Raw genomic sequence first — 22,628 nt, forward strand, 5'->3', positions numbered from 1 at the left:
GTTTATTCACTTTTTTTTTTTTCAATTTCGGCGGGCCGGATTAAAACGTTTAACGGGCCGCATGTGGCCCCCGGGCCGTAGTTTGCACACAGCTGAAATGTTCAGGAGCGAAGTGTAGAGCGCAAACGGTTTTTTCTTGATCGCAAAGGATATGCTTGACTGTCATCTCTAGAGGAGGTACGTTTTTGAAAAGGTAACATAAATAACAGGCCCTGACTGTATGACAATAAAAACGGAAAGAACATTTTAGAAAATTGAACAAATCAAAAGAGGAAAGTGTAGAACTCCATCCCATAGAAAGAAGTCAGTAAAACTAATGGGCGTGACGTCGCCATAAAATCTGCGTGTTGACGTATGACGTCGGCCCGCCCCCTGCAATCCCCCCGTGCCCTCTCTCCACCCCGCCCCTCAGGGTCTCGGCATCAAGATGACGCTTCCCGCCCCCCGCCCCCTCCCGCCTCTCTTCATCCTCAAGCTGTAAAGAAGACGAAGAAAGACCTCCGGCGGCCAAGAAGCTTCACGTGAGTTGGTCTTCATTCGTGTGTTTCTTCTCGACTTGAAAGTTAGTGTCTCGTTGGTTTGTGGTTCGGTATGTATTTGGACCGCCATTGTGTGTTTCGTGTGTGCTCAAGTCGGAGAGTGTCGCGTCGAACAAACTTGACCGGGGTTCCCAGCAAACTTTTGGGCAACTTTTTTTTTGTGCTCATGTACCGCTGGCTTGTTGTCATGGTGTCATGGCAAGTAAAGTCTTCGTCCGAACCGAGTGGGTCCGCCCCACGAAGGAAGGAGTCATGGGGCGAGGATGGCGATTCATGACGCGAGAGAAAGTGTTTTGTTTGTTTGTTTTCTGATAGTTTGTTGCTCGCTTGCTTGCTTGTTTGTTGACCAAAACTGTGATGGCATCTCGCGGCTTCACTGGTGACACTAGCTAACCCTTCAGAGGTAGCCAAAGTACACACACAATTGGACCCCTCATAATCGTGGTTTGGCACCCGTACATTCACCTATTCGCGATTTTTTTTTTTTTCCAATATTTGATTTTTTTTTCTTAATTTTGGGCGCGTGTGGGCAATAACGTTTTTTTTTGTGTGGCAAACACACGCTTGGTTGTTTGTATGTATGTATGAATGTCTGCTGCTAATGTTATACATTAACGGCTACATTACGCCGCCGACTCTGTGTGATTTATATCTTTGCTGCTGTAACGCCTCAAATTTCCCCATTGTGGGACCAATAAAGGACATCTTTATCTTTATCTTTATCCGTGGTTTTTCCCCTCACGAGTTTTTTAGGGGATTTATTAAATTTTTTTCTGCATTTATAATGGTCATCAATTTTACGTGGATTTTTGCTATTCATGGCCCGTCTGGTCCCTCATCACCGCTAATAGCAGAGGGTCCACTGGTAATATAAAACAATGTTGTTTTTGGAAGGCATTTTAGATTTAGTCTTAGTTTTTTGGACGAAAATGCTTATTAGTTTTTGTCACATTTAGCCATTCCTATTCATGATAATTTTAGTCGATGGACATTCCCCAAAAAGTTTTAGGCAAGTTTTCGTAAATTTAGTCGACGAAAACTCCAAAAGGTTTTGGTCCCATTTTTTTTTTTTTTTTTAAATAGGCACGCAAGGTTTCCATCCAATAGCAAAGACTTTCTGATCCACTACTAGGGATTATGCGTTACAAACCGATAAAAGTGGTAACAGTGCAATCAATGCTCAATCCTCCAAAATAAGCTGAGAACCATCACATTTTATTTGGCAACTCTTGTGGCTTTATTTCACTTCATGCAACATGAAATAACAAAATAAAAAAAACATGCTAACAACACAGACTTGTACTCGACTTGACCACAAGTACAAAATAATCAAAGTATCCAGCATTTGTCTTCTTTACTTGGAACAGCTTGCTGTTATCACAACCAAGTAGCCAACCGAGTGTCACTGTTGCCATGGGTCATCAAAGGAAAGCGTGTGAGTGTGTGTGAGCCGAGACGAAAGACCGCAGATGCTTTTGTTGTGCCGATGTGTCCGCCCTGCGTGCTGTCCGGGTGTTGGGTGTGCCCGAACGAAGATAGATTGCACCAGCACTGCAATTCAAGTCAGCCTTCTTATTGGTTGGGAAGTTATTGTTTGCAACACCAATCGCAGTCTTGGTTTCATGAAATAGAATGCAAAAGATATATATACTCAAAATACAAGCAGGAATAAACCTAATTTAAAAAATGGCAAATAAATTAGACAGAATTGAGTCTTTATGCTTTTTTTTCGACTGATTTTATAGAATTTTGTGTCAACAATTGCAGTATTTAAAACACAATTAAAATGCAAATTATCTGCCCCGGAGCCAATGACGTCACTCATCGGATGAACTACAATACACGCCATTAAATTAGTCTGATGCGCTCGTAATCAGACTCATTAAAAAAAAATTAAAAAAAAATTCACCACGTTTTCGCTATTCGCGTTTCGATTATTTTTACATTCATGGGGCTCTGTCGATACCCTCTTAGTTGTCTTGTAGTTATCGCATTTAAACGCAGTTCTATTCAAAGTCAGAGAGGATTTCATATCTGCTTAAATATTGCGTCCATTTATTTGTCTTATTTAAACCACTTGTGTACCTTTTCATATATCGAGTTTTTTCAGTTTCTTAAAAACCGGCATGTTGTTAAATGGAAAAATGTGATCTGTTGTTTTTGCTGGAGATTTAAGAGTTGTGCTGTACAGTCTTTACCACATATGGCAGCTTTTATCCCAAGGGTCAATGTTCCAGTGAGCGGGGGGGAAAAAAAGAGCGGGGAGAGAGAGAGAGAGAGGGGGGGGGTAATTCCACCCCCATCAAAAAAAAAAAAACGAGGAGAAAAGTAAGCTTTTACAAGAAAAAAAAAAAGGGGGAGGAGATGTCGGGAAGAGCGTGTGGACAGGAAACGGCTGTTGTGTGTGTGACTGCTCGTCCGCTCGACCGTTTGTCTGGCAACTCCAACCCGAGTCGACGTTCACCAACACGCAAAGTGTCGAAGTTAGGCTACTTTTGGGCTAATTCTGGAAGAGGAAGTCTCCACGTTTGCATCCTGTTGACGCAAAGTCGTGCTTCACTGAAACAGGAAGTTTGTTTGCTTTCTTGTTTATTTGCGCTTTCATGTTTGGTTGTTAAAAAAACGGGGTCTTCGATCCTGTTCCTCGAGGGTCGGTGTCCGGCCCGTTTTTCCATCGCGGCCTGCTGCGACACACCTCATTCAAATGATCAGGATCGTTATCTCGCTTCTGCAGACCTTGTTGATGATCTGATCATTTGAGATGGAAAACACAGATTCAGTTTGTGTCGGGGGAAAAAAAAATATTTAGGTTGTCGTTTTTACTGTTGTTCAATGGTGGAAGGGTGGATCTGTATCTGAAAAACAGTTTTGTGTGAACACAGCCATCGATTATCCACTCCGCACGTGAACAAATTCCAGAAAACCATTCTTAGCTTTTCCGAGGGAACAAAAATGTTCCTTTTGGTTCCCATTTTGTTAAAATATTTCCATTTTCACGCTTTGAAAAATCCCAGTTTCAATTCAGTTACAGTTCAAGATGAGACTTTGGCAAACGGGCCCTTAATGTAAACTGCAATGCTAACATGCTAACGCTAAACGCCCCCCTTGCTTTCCTTAGTTCTGGTCCTTTGGTGCCACTAAAGTTGAGCTTTCAGATAGTTTAGTCACAATGTGAAATATTGCCCCAATTTACACCGAGCACTTAAGCCAAATGATTGTTGGGAGCGTTGTAAAACCTTGGCAGTGTTTCTTCCCCTATGATTTATACTTCATATAGCTAAATGCTGCTGGAGGTGCCGAGGACTAAAGCGCAATCTCAAGGGGGGGAATCGCGGCTTTTCTGTTGCCGGTTCTTCCCTACGGACGACCTCCAATTAAATGTTAGGCCAGCCTCCACTTTGAAAACTCGTTTGATGACACAATTTATTCTTTAGCTTTCGACTTCTGATGTTCAGTCTCGCACTCGACGGAAGAAGACGAACTACTCTCACGTGCTACTTGTAGGTCCGAGTACAAATATAACCTTTCTGTACCGATATCTCTCTTTTTTGTGTGTGTGGTGATGTTGTCATCCACAGAGGTTGAAACAAGTAAGGAGTGCAAAGTGCAGATTTCTGTTTTCAAATCGCGTAGTTGCCCAAACACGTTTGAATATTTTCAAACCGTAAGAGAAAGAAAAAAAAAAAAAAAAATCAAATTTTTAGTATTTGTATATTTTTAACGGTTTGGTCACAATCAGGTAAACATACATTAATTAAAAATTAAGTAATTAATCTAGATTGACAAAATGTAGGAAATAAAAATAAATCCAAGTACTTTGTACTTCTACTTGGAAAATCTACTCAACTTTATTAACAAGTAACTGTACTTGCTACCACTGCTGACCTGGAAAAAAGTCCTCTGGAAAGAAACTAAAGCTCGACTAAAATCCTGAACGTCAATGTGTCTGGTAGGAGCGTATTCATAACGTTGTAATCGATGCCAATAAATTCATTGAAGTTTGCCAATGAGAGAGTGAAAAACGGGACACGCTTCCAATTGGGACGCGGCCGCAAGTTTCCATTGCGGCGTCCACACAAGATTCCAGATGTTGGTGAGAGCAACGAGTTCCGTCACATGCTCTTCTCATCATGCGAATGGCCCCGTCGGCCCCCCCCCCCGCCCCCTCCAAAAAAATAACAGCGAGAGAGAGTGTGACTCCGTTCAGTCTCACACTTAAGGGAAGAAGACGAATTGTCCTGAAACTACAGTATGCTATCGTCAGCGAGATATGCTAGCACTTCCTGGAATTGTTTTGAAAATTCAGGCCCCGCAGCCATTTTTCACTTGGCAATGTGAAATTTGTCGTGCGTGTCCATTTAATGTAGACATTTAAAAAAAAAAGTCTGGCATGTTGGTTCAAAACTTTTGCATTGATTTTTGTTCCTTCATTTTTATTTAAAAAAAAAAATCACCTACTGGTGCTAGTTTCTTTTGGCAATTCAAAAATTTGTTAGGAATGTCTATAAAAAGTCTTAAGAAGTCATGCCCAAAGTGCTAATACACCTCGGTAATCCATTTTTAACTTCCACGCCCCCCCCCCCCCTTTGCGTTCACAAGGAGGTCCACCTGGCAATGATTCAAACCCACTTACATTTGTGCTCTCGCCTTTTTGGCTGCGCTCTAAATCGTTTACTCATTCCCTACGACCTAATCACGATTGAGGGATTTCGATTTCTACTCGCACGCATTGGCATTCACACACATTAAACGTCGGTCCAGTAAAATTACAACATCACAACTTTTGTTGACTCCCGCCATTCGTGGGGCCGCCCACTATTCGAGGAAATCCACATGTAACCGACGACTATAGAAATGCTCTGGGGGAGGGGGGGGATTTTTTTGGTTGTTGTTGTTGTTTTTTACAGATCCAAATAATTCAAAGAAATACTGAAACTATTCAATGCATGTATTTCACAAAAAAGAGGAAAAATAAATATTTTAAAAACACTGAAAAAAAATTACTATTTGAGACATCAATATTATATGTGAAATATCAGATTTTTTTTTTCCTCAATGTATATTTTCTTGTTTTCTTTTTTTTTTTTTCCCCAAAGGGCAGCCGTTAAACGCTGATTTTGGCCACTTGCTCATATTGGCCGTTAACTTATGCTCGTCACTCATTTTAACGACACTCCCAAAATGGCCTACTATAGAGTGAGTCGTTTTGACGGAATTTTTCTTTTCTCCTCTTCTTCCCCGTGTGCCCCAACAGGAACGCTGCCTAGCGTACCGCACCGGACGTGAACGCCCTCGCTGGGCCTCCGTGGAGATGAAGGCGAAGCGAGCGGCGCTTGCGGAAGCCCGGTGGAGGTGCAGATGAGGTTAGCGGGAATGCTACCCGGGCCGCGCTCCCTCGCACCTCCAGCCATGTTGTTGAAGAGGAAGCTGTGCGTGGTGCTGGGCATCGCCGCCGTCCTCCTCCTCATGCTCGCCAGCCAGAGCATCCAGAGGAAGAACTTCCTGTTGCTGGCCTTGGCCACGCCCACCCGAGATAACGTCAGTCTGGAGGCGGGTGAGAGTTGTTACTTACGCAAGACTCACAATTTGGGATTTTGCTTTGGTTTCTGTTTCGTGGATGGATCATATGTGCCGTGTTTCTGTGTGTCGTTTGTAGCGCCTCCTGCTGATGTCAGCAGCACCGCCGCACTTGAAAAGATGGCGAACGGCGATGCCGGGCAGGACGCAAGGTAACGTGGTGATGGTGGTGGGGGTCCCTAATATTTCGGGGTGGTCTTACCGGCGTACTCCTCTCAGGCCTTGCGGTTGTCTCGAGTCGTGCGTGGCGGACACGAGCACGTCCGATTGGTTCCGCCGTCGCTACGATCCCCGACAGCGGCCCGTCCTGCGCGACGCCAACGACCGCTTGGAACCGGACGCGCTAAATTGGTGGCTGGTGAGAAAATGCATGCTCGACATCCAAGACACGTAAAACACTCGCCTGTTTTTGTTCACGTCCAAGGTCATTTAAACTGACCAAGGGCATGTTTTCGTAAACGTCAATGAAAGTCGTGTCAGGAATGAGCTGCAGCAAACTTATCTCGCATCTTATCAGTTTTGGCTGACAGCCAATATTTTGTAAACTCGGATAGCTTACAAATTTGAAAGGAACTCCTACAATACTATTTTGAGCCCCCCCCCCCCCAAAAAAAAGAACATTCTTCTTTCCGTAACCCTCAAAGATACTTCCATCATCAGCAAACCGTGTTTGTATAAACATCAGAGGCCGGTCGAGAATTTGGCCGGCCCGCTGAGACCTGAGTTCTTTTTTGCCAATGAGTCACCTTCCAGGAAGTGATTTGCGGGCAGGGCAGGCAGCTTCCATTAGCGCCGGCGATGCCGATGACGACAAGAGTGGAAAGATGTCATGTGAACGGATTAGCAGAGCCAGCGTCTGAAGAGCAGCCTCAACGGCCGTTTGTGTTTCTTTTGGAGTCTGCCTGCCGGCTGAGCGGGAGACGCTCGCACGTCTGGGCGTATTTCCTGCTCTGCAACGCGCGCACGCACATACAGGCCATTAGGAGATTAAAAGGTGTGGGGGAGGGGGGCGGGGGGGTTCAGACAACGATTTCATTTTGCTGATTCACTGTGTTGTCACTGCACTAAGCAGCCACACTGGCCCCTTTAGATATGAATTTAATTTGTTCTGGGAGCACGCTCGCAACTCAAATCGTCGTTCCACGTTGAAATGAATGGCTATGTTCCAACCTCTGGAAAAAAAGAGACACGTGCTAGAATACAATGGTCACTCGTATGCTGCAATTTGAATCCACTGGTTGACTTTAAAAAAATATATATTTTAATTAATATTTTAAAAAAAATATATACTTTTTGTCCACATCCGAAGAAGTCAACTATGGTGGCCCTGAAGTGCCATACATAGGAACAAATAACTAAACCCAGCAGTAAATGAGAAAACACAAAAACAAATAAAGAAAATGTCAAAGAGCGGGACGACCACAAACCAAAAAAACGGCAAAACAAATTAAAAGACAAAAAACGAAAGGCTAAATACAACAACCAACAAGAAAACAAAAAGGTAACCTCAAAAGCAAACCAAAAAAAACACATTAACATTTGGCTCAAGTCAAATTACAACACAAGACTAGTAATTTAATCACATCAAACCTCCAACACCCCCAAAAAAAACAAAAAAAAACAGGGGAAGAAAATCAAATAAATGGATGTTTGTCTTTCCCCTCAACTGTTGAGGGGAAAGACAAACACTAAAGGACAAAGTCCTGTAAAAATAGTCGAATGTTCGGACTGTAATACAAAAAGCGTTCTTTTATTATATCATTGTGTTTTTTTTTTGTTGTTTTTTTTTAATATATTTGTTTGATGAATCGGTTAGACAAGTTTTAATCGGCTAAATGTCATGATTGGGATCAACCCAAAAAATTGTGAAAAAGATTCTGTTCCTAATTTGCATTCAATTCGATAATATTTGTATTTTGCACAATAGTGTGACGTGCTATTTTTTGCCAGAACAGATTAACGGCATTCCCGTGCATTGCAATGTGAAAAGATTTCATGCATCAAAATCAACTCGCGAGTGAGCTATCGCAATAATGGAAAATGTTTTCCCTTGGCAGAGTCTTCAGCGTTCGGGTAACGACCAAACACTACAGGAAGTGATGTCACACATGTTCCAGATCATCTCCCCGCCATCGGCGGACTTCGCGCCGCGGCCGTCGCGTTGTCGCGCTTGTGCCGTGGTGGGAAACTCGGGAAACTTGCAAATGTCGGGACACGGAAAGCTCATCGACTCCCACGCCACCATCATCCGGTATGTTTTCCACACACCTGCTTTGCAAATTTGAGTGATTAAAAGTACCGTGATGCCCTCGCCTGTGGGCAAGGAGAGCCTCAGGGCTAGTTTTTTAAAAAAAAATTAAAGAAATTAAATTTCTTCCTTTTTATCTCACTTGATATTCTTGTCATCAGATGATACGATCGTATTGTCATTCATTTGAATTGATTGACTATTTCTCTTACCATATTCAAGAATCCCAGTTGTACGCACACCTCTGACCAATTCACGTTTCCCGCTCAGGATGAACAAGGCGGTGACGCGAGGGTTCGAAAAAGACGTGGGGAACCGCACGACGCATCACTTTGTGTACCCGGAGAGTGCGGTGGACGTGCAGCACGGCGTCAGTCTCATCCTGTTGCCCTTCAAGCTCCGAGACATGGAATGGCTAAGCAGCGCCCTCTCCACCGGCCACGTCAAAATGTAAAAAAAAATAAGTAAATAAAAAGTGTCAAATGAGATTGAGACAACAAAAAAAAAAGAAGCTAGTCTTTGTCAACATCAAAGACATTCAAGTATTTAAGAAACAAACTGATTTTGTCTTAAACATTAAAGACAAGTTTTTGTAATCATCAAAAATTTGGACAATCTTAACGTATGTGTAAACGTGAAATTTAAATTACAATTTTACTTGTAATCTAAAGACACATTTGACGATTTGAAGAGACAAAAAATTTTTTTTGTAACAATTAAAAATGATTTATAACTTTAGCATGTTTTTTAAAAACTTGAAAGTCTATTTTTTTTTGTCTTTTACAAAACTGTTTGTCTTTTGCAACAATTTTAAACTTACGCATTTTTGTTTAGGAAAAAGTTTTGTAGAATCAAAGATGATTTTTTTTAAAATTTATTTTCTTGCGTGCGTGTGCCCAGGACGTACATGCGCGTGAAAGAACGAGTGGAGGCCGATAAAGACAAGGTAAGCGTGACGAAAAGTCTCTCTGGCATGCGTGCTACATGCTAACGGCGCGCGTGTACGTTTGCGTTTGCGTGCGCAGGTGTTGGTGGTGAGCCCGGCGTTCTTCAAGTACGTACACGAGCACTGGACGGAACGTCACGGCCGCTACCCGTCCACTGGGATGCTCGCCATCGTCTACGCGCTGCACACCTGCGACCAGGTCACCACGGCAACCACTCAGCGACGCAATGCCGCTCCCCTCGGGTTCCCCACGCTTAACAACACTCTTTTTTTTTCTCCTTCCTCCCTCCTTTTCGATTCTTCATCTTTTGTTTTTGCCTTCGTTTTCCTTCCTTTGTGCTTCCTTTCTTCCTTCTTTGTTTCCTTTCATAATTTTTTCTTACCTTTCTTTCTCCTGACATTCACCTTCATTCTGTCCTTTGTTCTTCCTGATTTTCCTTTTTCAACCTTCCTTCCTTTTTCTTTCCTTAACTTCTTTTCCTCTTGATTTCTTCTAAGAACCTTACTTGCCTCCTTTTTCCTTTTTTTTTTTTTTTTTTTGCCTCTTTTGCTTCTTCCTTTTCCTTTGTCTTTTTTTCCCTTCCCACCATCCCTGGTTCCTCCTCACAGGTGTCCGTGTTTGGTTACGGGGCCGACAAGCAGGGCAACTGGCACCACTACTGGGAGGAGAACCGCTATGCCGGCGCCTTCCGCAAGACGGGCGTGCACAGCGCCGACTTTGAGACGGAAGTCATCCAGCGGCTGGCCGAGGAGGGAAAGATCCAACTGTACGTGTGAACTGAACACACCCCGTCCATCCCTCGCGCTCGGACGTCCAGCGCTCGGTGACAACGATGAATGGCTCGGATGCCCTGTGGCACTGAACAAACGAATTCTGAGCGGCCCAAAACCTCCTTGTCGTCCATTTTGTGCCTTTTCCGCAAGACTGTCGAGTGTCGTGCAACCACCCCCCCAAAAAAAAAAAAAGCTTTGCGCTGATGTGGGGAACAACCACACACACCTTTTTTGTATTATTTTGCAAAATGACTTTAGGGGTAAACTTATTTCCCCCCATGTGAGCACTTTGCCTTAAGGAAATGTCAGCCATCTTGTGGCTTCACTGATAACTCATCCTTTCATTCAAACTGAATGGTCGCCGTCCGGTAAATATTCTGTTCCCATTTTTATGCAGCGGTCTCAAATCCCTAAATGATTTCAATATTTTTTTCCAATTAAATTGTATCAGCAACAAGGTGACGGAGTGAAAATTCAAAAGAAACATTCCCAGAAATTTCTTGCATTTATTTAAAAAAAAAAAAAAATCATATATTTTCCTGTCAAGTTTTGATTCCAACCTCCTCCCAATTTTATGTGGTATGTGGCAAATTTTGAGGAAAAATAAACAAAACCAAATTGAATTTATTTTGGGTGCAAGACCGTGGCATAGGAAAATGAATGACGTTAGATATTTTTTTTGCCTTAACGGATGTTAACAGTTTTCCGTCGCTACGTTTTGGTTGCTTGTTATTGTACGTCTAAAAAAAAAAAAAAAAAAAGCTGTGGCACGTTCACCATTTCACCAATATTTCTTTTCGTACCAAAAGTCGGTGCCATCTGCTGGTGTTGACGTGTACTGTGAATGTAAAAGTCCTCCGATGATGGTTAATCGTGTGTGCTGCTTTTTGTTTGCAAATGACAATGAAGGAAAATGAGGACCACGCAGTATTTTCTTTTTTTTTTTTTTTTTTTATCCATAGCATGCTGCATAAAATCGTTTAAATTTTCGTGTTTTTCTTTTTTTTTTTAGGGCTATATGGAAAGGAAGAAAGGTGTATTTATTAATGAGGTTACATTTACCGTACTTGGGCACGTTATGTTATCAACCACTAATGTCTGAAGCCTTAGAATTCCTGTGAAAATATGTGCTCACAATATGACTTCTTACAATTGTTTTTTTTTTTTTGAGGTGGCCCTACTCTATAGGTTTACGTGGTTGTGTTCTGATTGTTTTTTATTTTTATGAACAAAATGGATCATTTCAAGGCATAAAAAGACTAAATTCAGGTTTTCCGTACGTTTTACTTCCTGCTTGTGTCCAATACTTTTTTTTTTTTTTTAAATACTCATGCTTTGTGTCTAGTTTTTTTTCCCCAAATGCGGCCTTCTTTACATGTCAAATTTTGTGAATTTCTGAAGGCACTGCTGCCACTTGGACTGAAAAAATAAAACAAAAAGACATACAAATCCCAAGGTTTTTTTTTTTCTTTTAATTTTCTATTCCAAAAAGAGGTCACGTTTGTTTTTTTTGTTGTACTTTGACTGGCAGCTTTTTTTTTTTTAATTCTCACAATGCTTGGTGGTCCTGTTGACATGGTGGTGAAAGGCAGGAAGTGACATGCTACTTAGCCGCAGAGGCGTCTTTGAAGGCAGCTGGAAACGTTCATCCGAGTGTCGGAGCGCTTCTCCTGAGCTTGTCGTGTTCTTGTGTTGTGCTCCTGTGCAGGTGCAATGTTCTACAATCATTACATCAGTTTGACATTGGCTGCACGAAGGAAGATGGAAACAGGCCTCTCTGCTCCGGTTCCTCTTCAATGTAGCCGTGCTACGTAGTACACACGCAAATTAATCATCAAATACATGCCAAAATTCAAACTTAACTTTCTGTAAAATTGCCCAAAGCGTTTGCCCCCAATACTTACCCACCAGTCGGTGTCGTCCTGTCCCAGCACCACGATGACTTGGCCCTCGCTGAAGCTCAGCTCGTCATGGTGGTCCGCCTCGCAGTCGTAAAGCGCACGGACGCGGCGGGCTGACCCCCGACAACCTCGAGGCTAGCCAAGACAAACGTGATTGACGCTAATCATAGCATGCTGATGTGAATGGTCATTTCAGAGCTAATGCTAGCACAGTAACATGAGTGGTCACCTGCGCGGTAACGCTATTCAGTTAAAGTGACTGGTCTTCACGGTTTAGCGTACATGCTAGCAAGCTAACCTGGTTGGTCATTATTAAAACTCACATTAACAAGTTAAAGTTACTCGTCTTTTTTAACGTAATGCTAACATGACTGGTCATTTTGGCATGAGGAATTTTCTGAAGTTTGGGAACCACTATGCCAACATGACAGGTCATTTCAGAGCTAATGCTAACAAGTTAAACTGATTAATCATTACAACAGTCATGTTGGCATGATAAAATGACATTTTAGAGTGAATGCTAGCATCCTCCTAATTAGCTAACATTCTCAATTTAATACAGCATTAGGGCTAGCATGCTAACTTGACTGCTCCTTTCAGCGGTAACATGATATTTTCAAGCTAACAAGTTCAAGTGACTGGTCATTACAGAGCTCAAAAACTAGAGGGACTGGTCACTACAACAACCGAAGCACGCTAACAGGACTGATTGTCACAGAGCCGATGCTAACGTTAAAGTGACTGGTTGCCCAGAACTTAGCATATGCTAATGCGAAATAACAGCACTCACCAGTGACCTGCGAGGGAGCGGCTGGGGGGCGGGGCCTCGGCTGTGGCTCTCAAAGCTCTGCGAGCGCTGATTGGCTGATGAGCCATTGGGGGAGGCTCTTCTGGTGTGATGCGATTGAGAGGCACTCGTATCGCTGTCTGCCCTGCGATAGGCTGAGAGCCGCAAATACGTCATGAAATCATCAAAATGACAAATCCTCATGTGCGCACGTGTGCACAGGAAGTACCTCTGTCTGGACGTTCGGTCAACGAGCCAAGAGGACTGCATGCATGGGGACAAACAGATTGGTCGTTAAATAACTAATTCTAGTATGCTGAGAGGATTGGTGACTCTAGCGGTAATGCTAGCATCCTAATATGCTAATGCTTACAGGTGAAATGGACTGGTTGTTACAAAATAAAGCAGTGTAGGTCATTCCTAACGCACACAAGCTGAAGTGCCAAAGTGTGTAAGTGCTAGCACCCTAACATGACTGGTCGCTTGAGGGCTAGCGCAAGCATGCTAACCAGACTGGTCATCACAAAACGAGCACTAACAAGTTAAAGTGACTGGTTGTTACAGAGCTAATGCTAGCATGCTAACATGACCTGTCAATGCAGAGCTGAAGTATGATCTTAACATGACTGGACATTTGGGAGCTAATGCTAGCATGCTAAGCACTGAATTTAGGACAAACCAAAATGCTGAGATGTTCAAAGTTGCAGCACTGATGCTATTTACAAGGCTAACCATTTTTCCAGCCAATCAGAGGCCTGCTTTAATACTCACACACACTTCTTAAAGGACGAGTCTGCACCGCTGTAGATTCTCACATGACTGGCTGGCATCCCATAATCTATACACAAACACACACACAGGTGATGTCATCAACTTTAACTATCTCATGATTGACATGATGCGTTACCGTGGTTACTGGATTCAGAGCAGCTCCTTTTGTGGCGTGCGGCGACGGGAGGGGTCCACTTCCTGTTTCCTGCCAGGGGGAAGAAGACTTCCTCTTCCTCTCCCTCTTGCTCGGCCTCTTCTCCCAGGGGAGGAGGAGGAGGAGGAACACTGGGAGCTATGGGACAAGATGCAACTCAGACGTGTTTTTCTCTTTTCTCTTCTCGTGAAAGGTGCACGTGACTGATCATGGGGTTTTCTTTTGTCACAAAAAGTGAAGTGATGGACTCAACAGTTCTCTATTCTCATCGACACAATATATTCCCGATATGAAACTCACGGTCTGATAAATTATCACGATATTGTGTGAAGTTTGGCGAGATCAAAAAAAGCTGACCTAGGTGGCCAAAATATATCTAATTGAAATTAAACTGCACTTCTAGAATAGCCACCAGAGGGTATTGGAACAAATGGAAAACAACGTGAGCTTGTTAACAGATTTGCTGCTATTAATCTCGTGACATGACGACGACGATAGTTCACTTATAATTAATGACTTGACGCAAACATTTGATGTCTCTTCCCACAAATAGCTATTAATGGCGGGCCATGATTTACCATTTGTAGCCAGTGGTGGTGGTGGTGGTTTCGGTTCTCTTTTCATAAACAGCTCATGATGGTCCTCATTACAACTAGTGAATCGCGACTTTTCTGTTACGATAAACAGACAGCAATGGTTGTTTGTTTTCCCTTCTCACAAAGTGCGCCGTGTCTCACCTTTGACCCTGGGGGGCAGCGGTGGCGCAGGCGAGGAAGGGGGCGGCGGCGGGGGGCTCTGCGCCTGGACGGGTGGCCGGCCGTGGTTCTCCATGGCCATGGCCAGCCGTCGGCCAACGCTGAGAAGCCCCCCGCCGGGGCCCCCCGATGAGGTCGGCGGGCACGTGACGGAGGCGGAGGAAGCCAGGCCAAAGTTGAAAGGTCGTGAGGGGAAGGAGAAGGAGTTGGAGGAGCGCTCCTTCTTCACCGGACCGTTCTGGGCGGAAAATATAACAAATAATTGGTGTGTGGAATTGCCCGCGTTGTCGCCTCGATTGCTGCAAGGGAAAATTTAAGTTAAATTCAATAAATAGTTTTGAGCGGGGGTATAATTTTTTTTTTTTTTTGGCACTACCTTACTATGACAAATAAATGTATTTTAAAATGTAACAAATGTTAAATATACAAAAAAAACACACGTAATAACCCTAAGGCCATAAAGACATTAATGTAACATAAAATTGCGATAAAAACTAGAAAAAGATTTTTAAAAAAATACGACTAATTCTAAAACTACATTAAATTTGATTAAATCATGAACTGCAGCAATATCTCTCTAAAAGTTGAGTTTTATTAGTTCTGTTTGAATGTGCCATTGAATTAAGAAAATACTAAGCTAGAACTTAACATTAAAAATAAAGAAATTTATAAAAGTTCAATTTAAGAAATATTGTAAAACAATTAGTACATCTTAATAGTGAAAACTTGTATAACATAAACTAATTAGACAAATTCAATGACAAATAAAAACACAAATTAAGGCCCCCCCAAAAAATATTTTGTCGGTTGCTATGGTTACCTTATCGTCAAAATCGTCGTCACTGTCGTAGACGTCGTCGTGGCGAAGGCGCCACTCATACTCCACGTGGACATGATGGTCCAAAAGGTCCGAGCGGGCCTGCTGCAGCTACACGGGCACACGCGGCCACAAACGTCAGCCGCCATACATACGGACGCCCGAACAAGCCGACAAACTCACCAGCGCCTCACAGTGGCCGTGTTTCAACTTGCGGCTCACGTCCAACGCTGTCTCGCCCAGCTCGTTCTCTACGGAAACACGCGTCATCATTACTCATCATTTTGTGCGCGCGTATGTGTGCGCGTCTTACTGATGTGCGTGCTGGCTCGGGCCTTCAGCAGAAGTTTGACGCAGTCGCTCTTGTTGTGCAAGCAGCTGTAGTGCAACGCAGTGTTTCCGCACGCTGTCTGCATGTCCACGCTAGACCTAAAAAAAGCAAACATGCACGTGCTCGGGTTGTTGTTTGAGGTGCGTTTTTTTTTTTTTTTTTTTTTTTTTTTTGCTGTTTGTGTGTTTTTAAAGATGCCGTGCGGCCACTGACGAGTTCTGAGCGAGGAAGTGCAGGATGTGCAGAGTGGTCCTGTCAGCCAACAAGACGGCCAGGTGGAGGGCCGTCTCCCCTTTCTCCTGTTGCCATGGAAACACATAGACGTATTGAAAATCAGTGAAATCCAAACTATTACCCCAACCCTTGTTTTAAACCCTAAATTGAAACCTTACCCTAGTTTGAAACACTCATTTGAAATTCTAATCCTAGTTTGAAACCCTAATTGGAAACCCTAACCCTGCTTTCAAACCGGAACCCTACGTTAAAACCCAACTTTGAAAACCTAACCCTAGTTACAAACACCATGAAACCCTGACCGGCGTTTGAAATCTCAATTTAAAACCCTAACCCTGGTTCAAAACCCGAATTAGACACTCTACCACTGTTTTGAGACCCTACCTCCTACCCTGTATAAAATGGACATTTGAGACCCTACCCCAAACCCAGCAACCTGAATTCGCCCAACCCTGATTGAAACCCTAACGTGACTTATTACCTGTACGTGCGTGTGCAGCGCGTGTGCGAGCGGCACGCATTGCGCATGCAACCGAATGAGCGCAAAGACGTCGCAGTTGCTGGTGGCCTCCTGTAGGAGGCGCACGGCCGCCGCCGAGCTGACACTGCGCCTGGCAAACTGTGCTGCTTGATACTTGCACTGGATGAACTCCTTCCGCTCCGCCCTAACACACACACACACACAGTGAGACGTTTTGATTTGATTGGCGTCTCCATGTTTATAAATGTTGTGCACACAGGCTGGCCCAAAAGACAATTTGCTTATTTCCTTCCATTCAAACCTTTCTTGACTTCTTTACGTCTTTGTCCTTCCTTGCCCCCCCCCTTCTTTTTTCATACACCCAACCTTCCCAATTCCGACCCTTCCTTCTTTCTTCCTGTATATTCATGTGCGCATACTGACATGTGGCTGTTTTGCGACAGCTTCATGGAGGGACTCAACAGGTTTGCCTCCAGAATCTCGTTGAAGCCGCTGTTGCCGACGTTCCGCGCCAACTGACAAGCAGAAGATTTGGATTTGTTTAGGAGCCCGCCCATCAGGAAGTGAAGTCACCACTTGAAAGCGCCATTTAACGCTGCCTGTTGTTCGCAGGTGAGGTACCAGCAAGTCGGAGGTTCCGAGGCTGTCCAGGCTGAGCGAGTGAATGCGGGACACGTGGACGCCCATCTCCCGGTGCACGCCTGAGCACTCGATGCACGTCAGGATGCCCAAGTTGGTGGACACCCAGCCCGGCTCTGCACAAAAAAATTTGCCCTTCAAACTTCCACACAACTGCATTTTGATTTGTGGTTTCGGCTACTCATGTTCGCCATTTTAGTACACAGGGAAAATTAAATCACATTGAAATTCTCGCAAGTGAAATTGTTTCCAGCATGGCCGATTTGGCGCTGCACCTACCGGGGGAGCCGCAGTCGCAGCAGCAGTGGTTTCCCGGCATGCGTCGGATATCGTCCGTGATGGATCGCGTCAGCTCCTCCAGGCCGCTCTCGCCGCCTCCTTTGCGGACGCCGTCCAAAGCCGCCGTCAGCGCTTCCTGCTTGCTGTTGCTCAGCACCGAGATCCAACTACACGCGTGCACGAATGCGCGGGCGCGCATTCCGTTTCGTCGCAGTCAACACAAAAGCAGAAAAAGATGTTTAGTGTGTATGCGATTTTGGAATATAATGGACTACAAATAGTCCAATATTGTACTTATGTTTAATTTTCACATATCTGAATTTACTTTTGATACTTTAGTACAGCAAATGTGCCGTGTTTGGTGCCATTTACAAGAATGGACTCACGCAACACACTCGGCTTCATCCTCAGCCAGGAAGTGGTAAGTGCGATTATCTGCCAGACAAAAAAAAAATGCACAATGACATTACAATACAATGAAAAAAAAGTTATCGAATCAAAATGTCTGCGTTTTGGTATTAAAACAAAAACAAGTTCAGCCTCATGATTTGAGCTTTAGGCCTTAAAAAGACACTGGATTTAAAGGACCGTTATCAGTTAAATGTGATCTGAAAAAGGCCCAATCAGATAAGTCTTGCGGTCAAACGTACTGAAACTGAACTTGAACCTTCAAAATGTCATTTGTATAACAAGCGACAACCCGAACCTGTCTGTGTGTTTGTGTTTTTGTGTGCGTGCGTCATACGAGAGATGAGGTCGAAGCACTTCTTGTCCTCCACGCTGGGTTTGACCTGGCACGTCAGCAGGTTGAGCCTGGTGGGAGCTTTGTTGGGCTACACACAAACAAAACACACACAAGTTGCCTTCAGTCACAACTTGATTTCAAAGTACATCTTGACAAAATAACAACAACAAACTTGTGCGCTAACCGTAGCGTGTGCGATGGTCAGGTAGCAATTGTGAACCCAACATTTCCGCTTCTGCCACATTTTCCTCAACCTGAAAGTGCGAGCATCAAACACACATTTTTGCGGTGGACAGTATTGAGGACATTGTTGTGGTAAACACAATTTTATGAGAAACACACACACACACACTTTTGTTGCATAGTTGCACAAGTCATACACGCACACAAAGTTGTGGTATGGTGAAACACACGCACAATGCAACGCGTGTGTGACTATACTAGAACAGTATCCAATCTGTGTGTGTGTGTGCGTGCGTGTGTGTAAGTGTGTGTGTGTGTTACCCATCACTCTTCTTGTAAAGGAATCCCGTCCTCTCCGTTCCGTATTGTTTATCTCCCAACAACTGATGCATGCTGTACACCGGTTTTGGTGAAGTATCCTGATGGAACACGCACACACACGCATGCACATTAATATGTTAACATGGGAACCTTTTGTGCATATATATATACATATATATATATATATATATATGTGTGTGTTGATGTGAGTGGGCATGCATGTGTGTCCGTGCGTTCCACCTGCTCAATGTGCACAACAGGCCTGAGTTGATCTCTGAGTGACACAAGCTGACGTTTCTCGTCCTCCTGCCGCTGCTTCACCTACACGCGCACACAAGGGCATACACATTCAGTCAAAGTAATCATAACTAAACCAGATTTTTTAGACACACAAAATTTTTTTTATTAAATGAAATTTGTTATTTTTTTTTTCAATAATATAACTACAAGGGAAAAAAACAGCATTAAAAAATAAGAAAATTAAAAAAAAGATTAAAAAAATAAAAATCACATAAAATTAAATTAAATACCATAAAATAAATGTAAAAAATATATAAATGAGATAGCATAAGATAAAATAAGAACAAAATGAAAGAAGCTAAAATGAATAACGTGGACTTGAGCGGAATGTAAGATTTGTTTTTTGCATTACCGAGGTGAGGACGCCGTTCAGCTCGTCCATGTATTGCTTCAGCCTGTGCGTGGTTGACACACACTCCTGCAGGAAACTACGGACACACACATACACTTGTAATGAGGTGTTGGATTGAGGGCATTGATTGACACACATTGAGTGTGTGCGTGCGTGCGTGTGTGTGCGTGTACTTGTTGTGGCTGTGAAAATGTTTGATGAGGTTCTGCAGCAGGTCCACTCCTCTCTTGGTCTTGATCTCATTCACCTTGATGAGATACTGAAGCACACAAGTACATTCCCCACATGTGAGGAGGAAGAGGAGGAGGAGGAGGAGGAGGAAAAAGGCGAGCTCGTACTGACCTCGCACATGCTGAGTTGGAAGGCCCTCCTCTCCTTCTCCAGCTCCTCAGCGATCTCGCCGCCGCTCACCTCGCTCCGCACCATCCCGTACTGACGTGCTAACTCGCGCTTCTCCTTCTCCACCTGCTTGCTACACACACACACACACACGCACACAAACACACGATAAATTCGTTTCATTTTCACCTACACTCCAAAAAATATAACTTGTATTTTGGGACCTAAAACATAAAAGTTGAAAACTGTCTTTGACATTTACGGCATTGATGTTAATTAGCACAAGAAAGCAAGCAAGTTGTTTGCTCCAACACAGTTTGCTGAGTCTTTTGTACTTATCGCTTCACGTTGGGTTTGAATACAAAAGACAACAATTTATTCCTAAATAATGCTTAAAACAGTTGAATTGTCCAACAAAACAATTAATTTGTTGCCTTGAATTTTTTATTTCACCCAACTTTGGAGTTTAGATTTTTTCCTCTGGTGAAAAAAAGGAAAAATCTCAGGGTCTGATTACAATAAAAATAATTTTCACTGTTAAATTTTGAGGAAGCGTTGTCTTGCCGACTAAATGCTCGCAACAGCTTTTGCTATGTTTACTCTGTATGACTATTTGGCGGGAAGAGATCAATAACAGAACGCAGCCAATAATTGGCAAAAAAAAATTTGGCAACTATTTTTTTTTATTGATTATATTATCTTAACACGATAACGTTATGCTACTAACTTGAAGCCTAGTTAGCAAAAGATTATGCTAGGCTAAGTTAGCTAGGCTGTTCGTTGCGACGTTTATACGGGCGTGTAGGCATTTATCTTTTGACCGACCACAATTAAGAAAACATTTTGCAGTGCTCAATCTGCCGTGTAACTACTACGTTAGCATTTGAGCACCTTGATTTGTCATTTTTGAATTACGATCACGTCTCACTTACAATCGGCTCTCGTAGTCCCGCCACGCTCTGTCGAAAGGCTTCTTTAGATCCTGCAAAAAAAACAACAACAACAACCGGGGAGAGTCAACATGCAAACGAACGGCCCCCGATGGCTGTGTGAATAAATTAAAAGAATAAAATTAAATTTCCTCACCCCCTTCACCTCCCGCAGGTCACCTTTCACCACGGAATCCAGGAAAAAGTTAATGTTGAACAGCATGCTCTTTAACTACACTCGCACACACAAAGGAATAAAATAGGTTTTATTTAGCATTTCAGGATTAATCAACCACCAGGGGGCAGTGCATGTCTATTAAAATAGGGACGTGCCATTAAACAAGATAACAGCACATTTCCTGATACAGTTAGCCTCAAGTTAGTCATGTTTCGATTCATGGGTAAATCGGATTTTTTTTCATTATTGGTCATTTATTCAAAAACGATAATCTATTTGTTTTAAAGGTTCAAGCTGTGTTAAACTGTTTGAATATTGTTTTTCTCACGTGATAAATAATGGTAAAATAATCGTGATGAACACTGGCCATATAATCGCAGCCCTAATGCAATTTGTGTTTGACAATAACACTTCGCTATATTCAAAATGATACAGTGTGTACCTGTGAATGAGAAAGTCAAGCGTTGAGAGTCCCCGGCACGAGTGCAGTTAACGAACGGAACCGACAGCCTTCTGCATTGCTGGCCTATTTGTCGTTTTTAAAAAAGTGTGGATGCGGAGAGCGGCACCACCCACCAGGTTCTTCAAAGGCGACACCAGCTCCTTGGAGAAGTCGGCCATGCGGCAGAAGGCGGAGCCCACCTCCGTCTCGCCGTTGGAGTGACAGTTGACGGACAGCTTCTCCATGGAAACAATGTACTGCTCCAGGTGGGACACGTGCTCTGCTTCACACAAACAACTTTAGTCGTGCATGTGTGGGGTGTGCGTGTGTGTGCGTGTGTGTTTGTTTGTTTGTTTGTGGGTACCTTGTCCCGACGTGTATTTGGCTTTGGCTGCTTTTTTCATCTTCTGAAGCAACAAGCGGTCGCTGTCCAGAGCCTTAAAATAAATAAATAAATAATAAGAAAATCTGTTCTTTGGATTTACTATTGAAAAAAAGCATAATGTAAAATGATTTGTTATCTGCCAATATATATAATTCTTGTTGTTGAATGTTAACAATGGTAACTATTCTGTTTAAATCACACTTGACATTGCGTTTGTTCATTACATGCCAAGTCATGCATGCCATTAATATAACCATTGCTAAACAACAGGTAACTGGCGAATGACGTCAGAGTATTGCAATGATGTTGTCTCATAGCAACGAGAGGATGCAACACAAATGATGGCACTGCACGTCCATGCAAACAGGGCGGGGGCGTGTGTGTGCGTGTGCGTGTGTGTGTGTGAGTGTGAGTGTGCCTCACTAGCGAGTATATGTGCCGGCTACTTTCTTGACCGAGCACCGATCGGTGTACTGACCTCCTCCAGCAGGTGCACGGTGCTCCGGCATCCGCTCATCTTGGACGAGAAGGACGAGGTGGTGGGCGAGCTCCAGTCCTCCAGGACCTCCCCCACGAACTCGGACACGGACACGAACGGCTCCGGCATGCTTGCTTCGGAATTGAGCGACCAGATCCGGCAGGCAGGGGACCAAGAGAGCAACCGGCTGACAAAGAGCCGAGCAGCCCGAGAAATGCGAGCAGGCGAGCCGACGTCCGACACGCCTGAGGCGGTTCCGACAGAGGCCAACCGGCAGCTCGGTTCGACAGTGGCGGTGATGACGCAGAGCCCGAAACGGAAGCAGATGCTCTTTGGACACAGCGGAGCCGTCACGTCATCGTGTTCTCTTTGTATTCTTTGTCTTTTTTTGTGTGTGTGAGGTTGGTTTTTCTAAGGGGATGCTCCTTTCCTGCTTTACGCGAGCCGCATGTCGACGCGCATGCGCACTCGGCAGCTGCAGTTGCTCACCGGAGGCGGCGCAGACAAGCCGCCACATGGCTCCATCCATCAAAATTATCACATATCATGAAATCTTTGAATAATTTCCACATTTTCAAAAACCTAAAAAAACTACAGTGCAAAATAACCCCGAATTTTGAACATTTGACTTGTTTCTAAATCCTGAAAGAAGTTATAAATGAAAGTTTAAATCAAAAAGTGGAACAGGAAAAAAACAACCCACAATTTAAAAAATGAAATTACTAAATAAAAAAAATAATACA

At 43.5% G+C, this 22,628-nt stretch overlaps 2 protein-coding genes across 5 annotated transcripts; one reads left to right on the forward strand and one right to left on the reverse strand.

Annotated features, from left to right (window-relative positions):
- Positions 1 to 449: 449 nt before the first annotated feature.
- st3gal8 (ST3 beta-galactoside alpha-2,3-sialyltransferase 8) lies at positions 450 to 11,533 on the forward strand. 3 transcript variants are annotated; one of them, XM_088307930.1, is made up of 9 exons: positions 450 to 521; positions 5,794 to 6,093; positions 6,196 to 6,268; positions 6,336 to 6,474; positions 8,174 to 8,367; positions 8,635 to 8,814; positions 9,265 to 9,310; positions 9,390 to 9,509; positions 9,920 to 11,533. In XM_088307930.1, exons 2-9 carry the CDS (start codon positions 5,898 to 5,900, stop codon positions 10,085 to 10,087), a joined length of 1,116 nt encoding a protein of 371 aa, XP_088164056.1. In that variant the 5' UTR covers positions 450 to 521; positions 5,794 to 5,897; the 3' UTR covers positions 10,088 to 11,533. The 3 variants fall into 3 exon arrangements, with proteins under 3 accessions (XP_088164056.1, XP_088164057.1, XP_088164058.1); XM_088307931.1 differs by lacking the exon at positions 450 to 521 and adding an exon at positions 525 to 589; XM_088307932.1 differs by lacking the exon at positions 450 to 521 and adding an exon at positions 525 to 562.
- Positions 11,534 to 11,667: 134 nt separating this feature from the next.
- On the reverse strand, positions 11,668 to 22,355 carry unm_sa1614 (un-named sa1614). 2 transcript variants are annotated; one of them, XM_088307928.1, is made up of 28 exons: positions 21,886 to 22,355; positions 21,387 to 21,459; positions 21,157 to 21,302; positions 20,560 to 20,634; positions 20,406 to 20,455; positions 19,477 to 19,606; positions 19,308 to 19,393; positions 19,135 to 19,210; positions 18,723 to 18,803; positions 18,483 to 18,580; positions 18,163 to 18,232; positions 17,979 to 18,066; positions 17,620 to 17,668; positions 17,234 to 17,400; positions 16,937 to 17,070; positions 16,739 to 16,830; positions 16,316 to 16,499; positions 15,814 to 15,899; positions 15,583 to 15,698; positions 15,453 to 15,520; positions 15,273 to 15,380; positions 14,435 to 14,690; positions 13,680 to 13,835; positions 13,544 to 13,610; positions 13,002 to 13,036; positions 12,776 to 12,927; positions 11,989 to 12,120; positions 11,668 to 11,891 (listed from the first exon to the last, which is right to left on the reverse strand). In XM_088307928.1, exons 1-28 carry the CDS (start codon positions 22,012 to 22,014, stop codon positions 11,817 to 11,819), a joined length of 2,979 nt encoding a protein of 992 aa, XP_088164054.1. In that variant the 5' UTR covers positions 22,015 to 22,355; the 3' UTR covers positions 11,668 to 11,816. The 2 variants fall into 2 exon arrangements, with proteins under 2 accessions (XP_088164054.1, XP_088164053.1); XM_088307927.1 differs by having other exon boundaries at positions 21,157 to 21,305.
- Positions 22,356 to 22,628: the final 273 nt, after the last annotated feature.

Source organism: Idiotropiscis lumnitzeri, chromosome 11, assembly GCF_059441095.1.
Source record: "Idiotropiscis lumnitzeri isolate Australia: NSW breed Sydney's pygmy pipehorse chromosome 11, RoL_Ilum_1.0, whole genome shotgun sequence".
NCBI classification, from domain to species: domain Eukaryota; kingdom Metazoa; phylum Chordata; class Actinopteri; order Syngnathiformes; family Syngnathidae; genus Idiotropiscis; species Idiotropiscis lumnitzeri.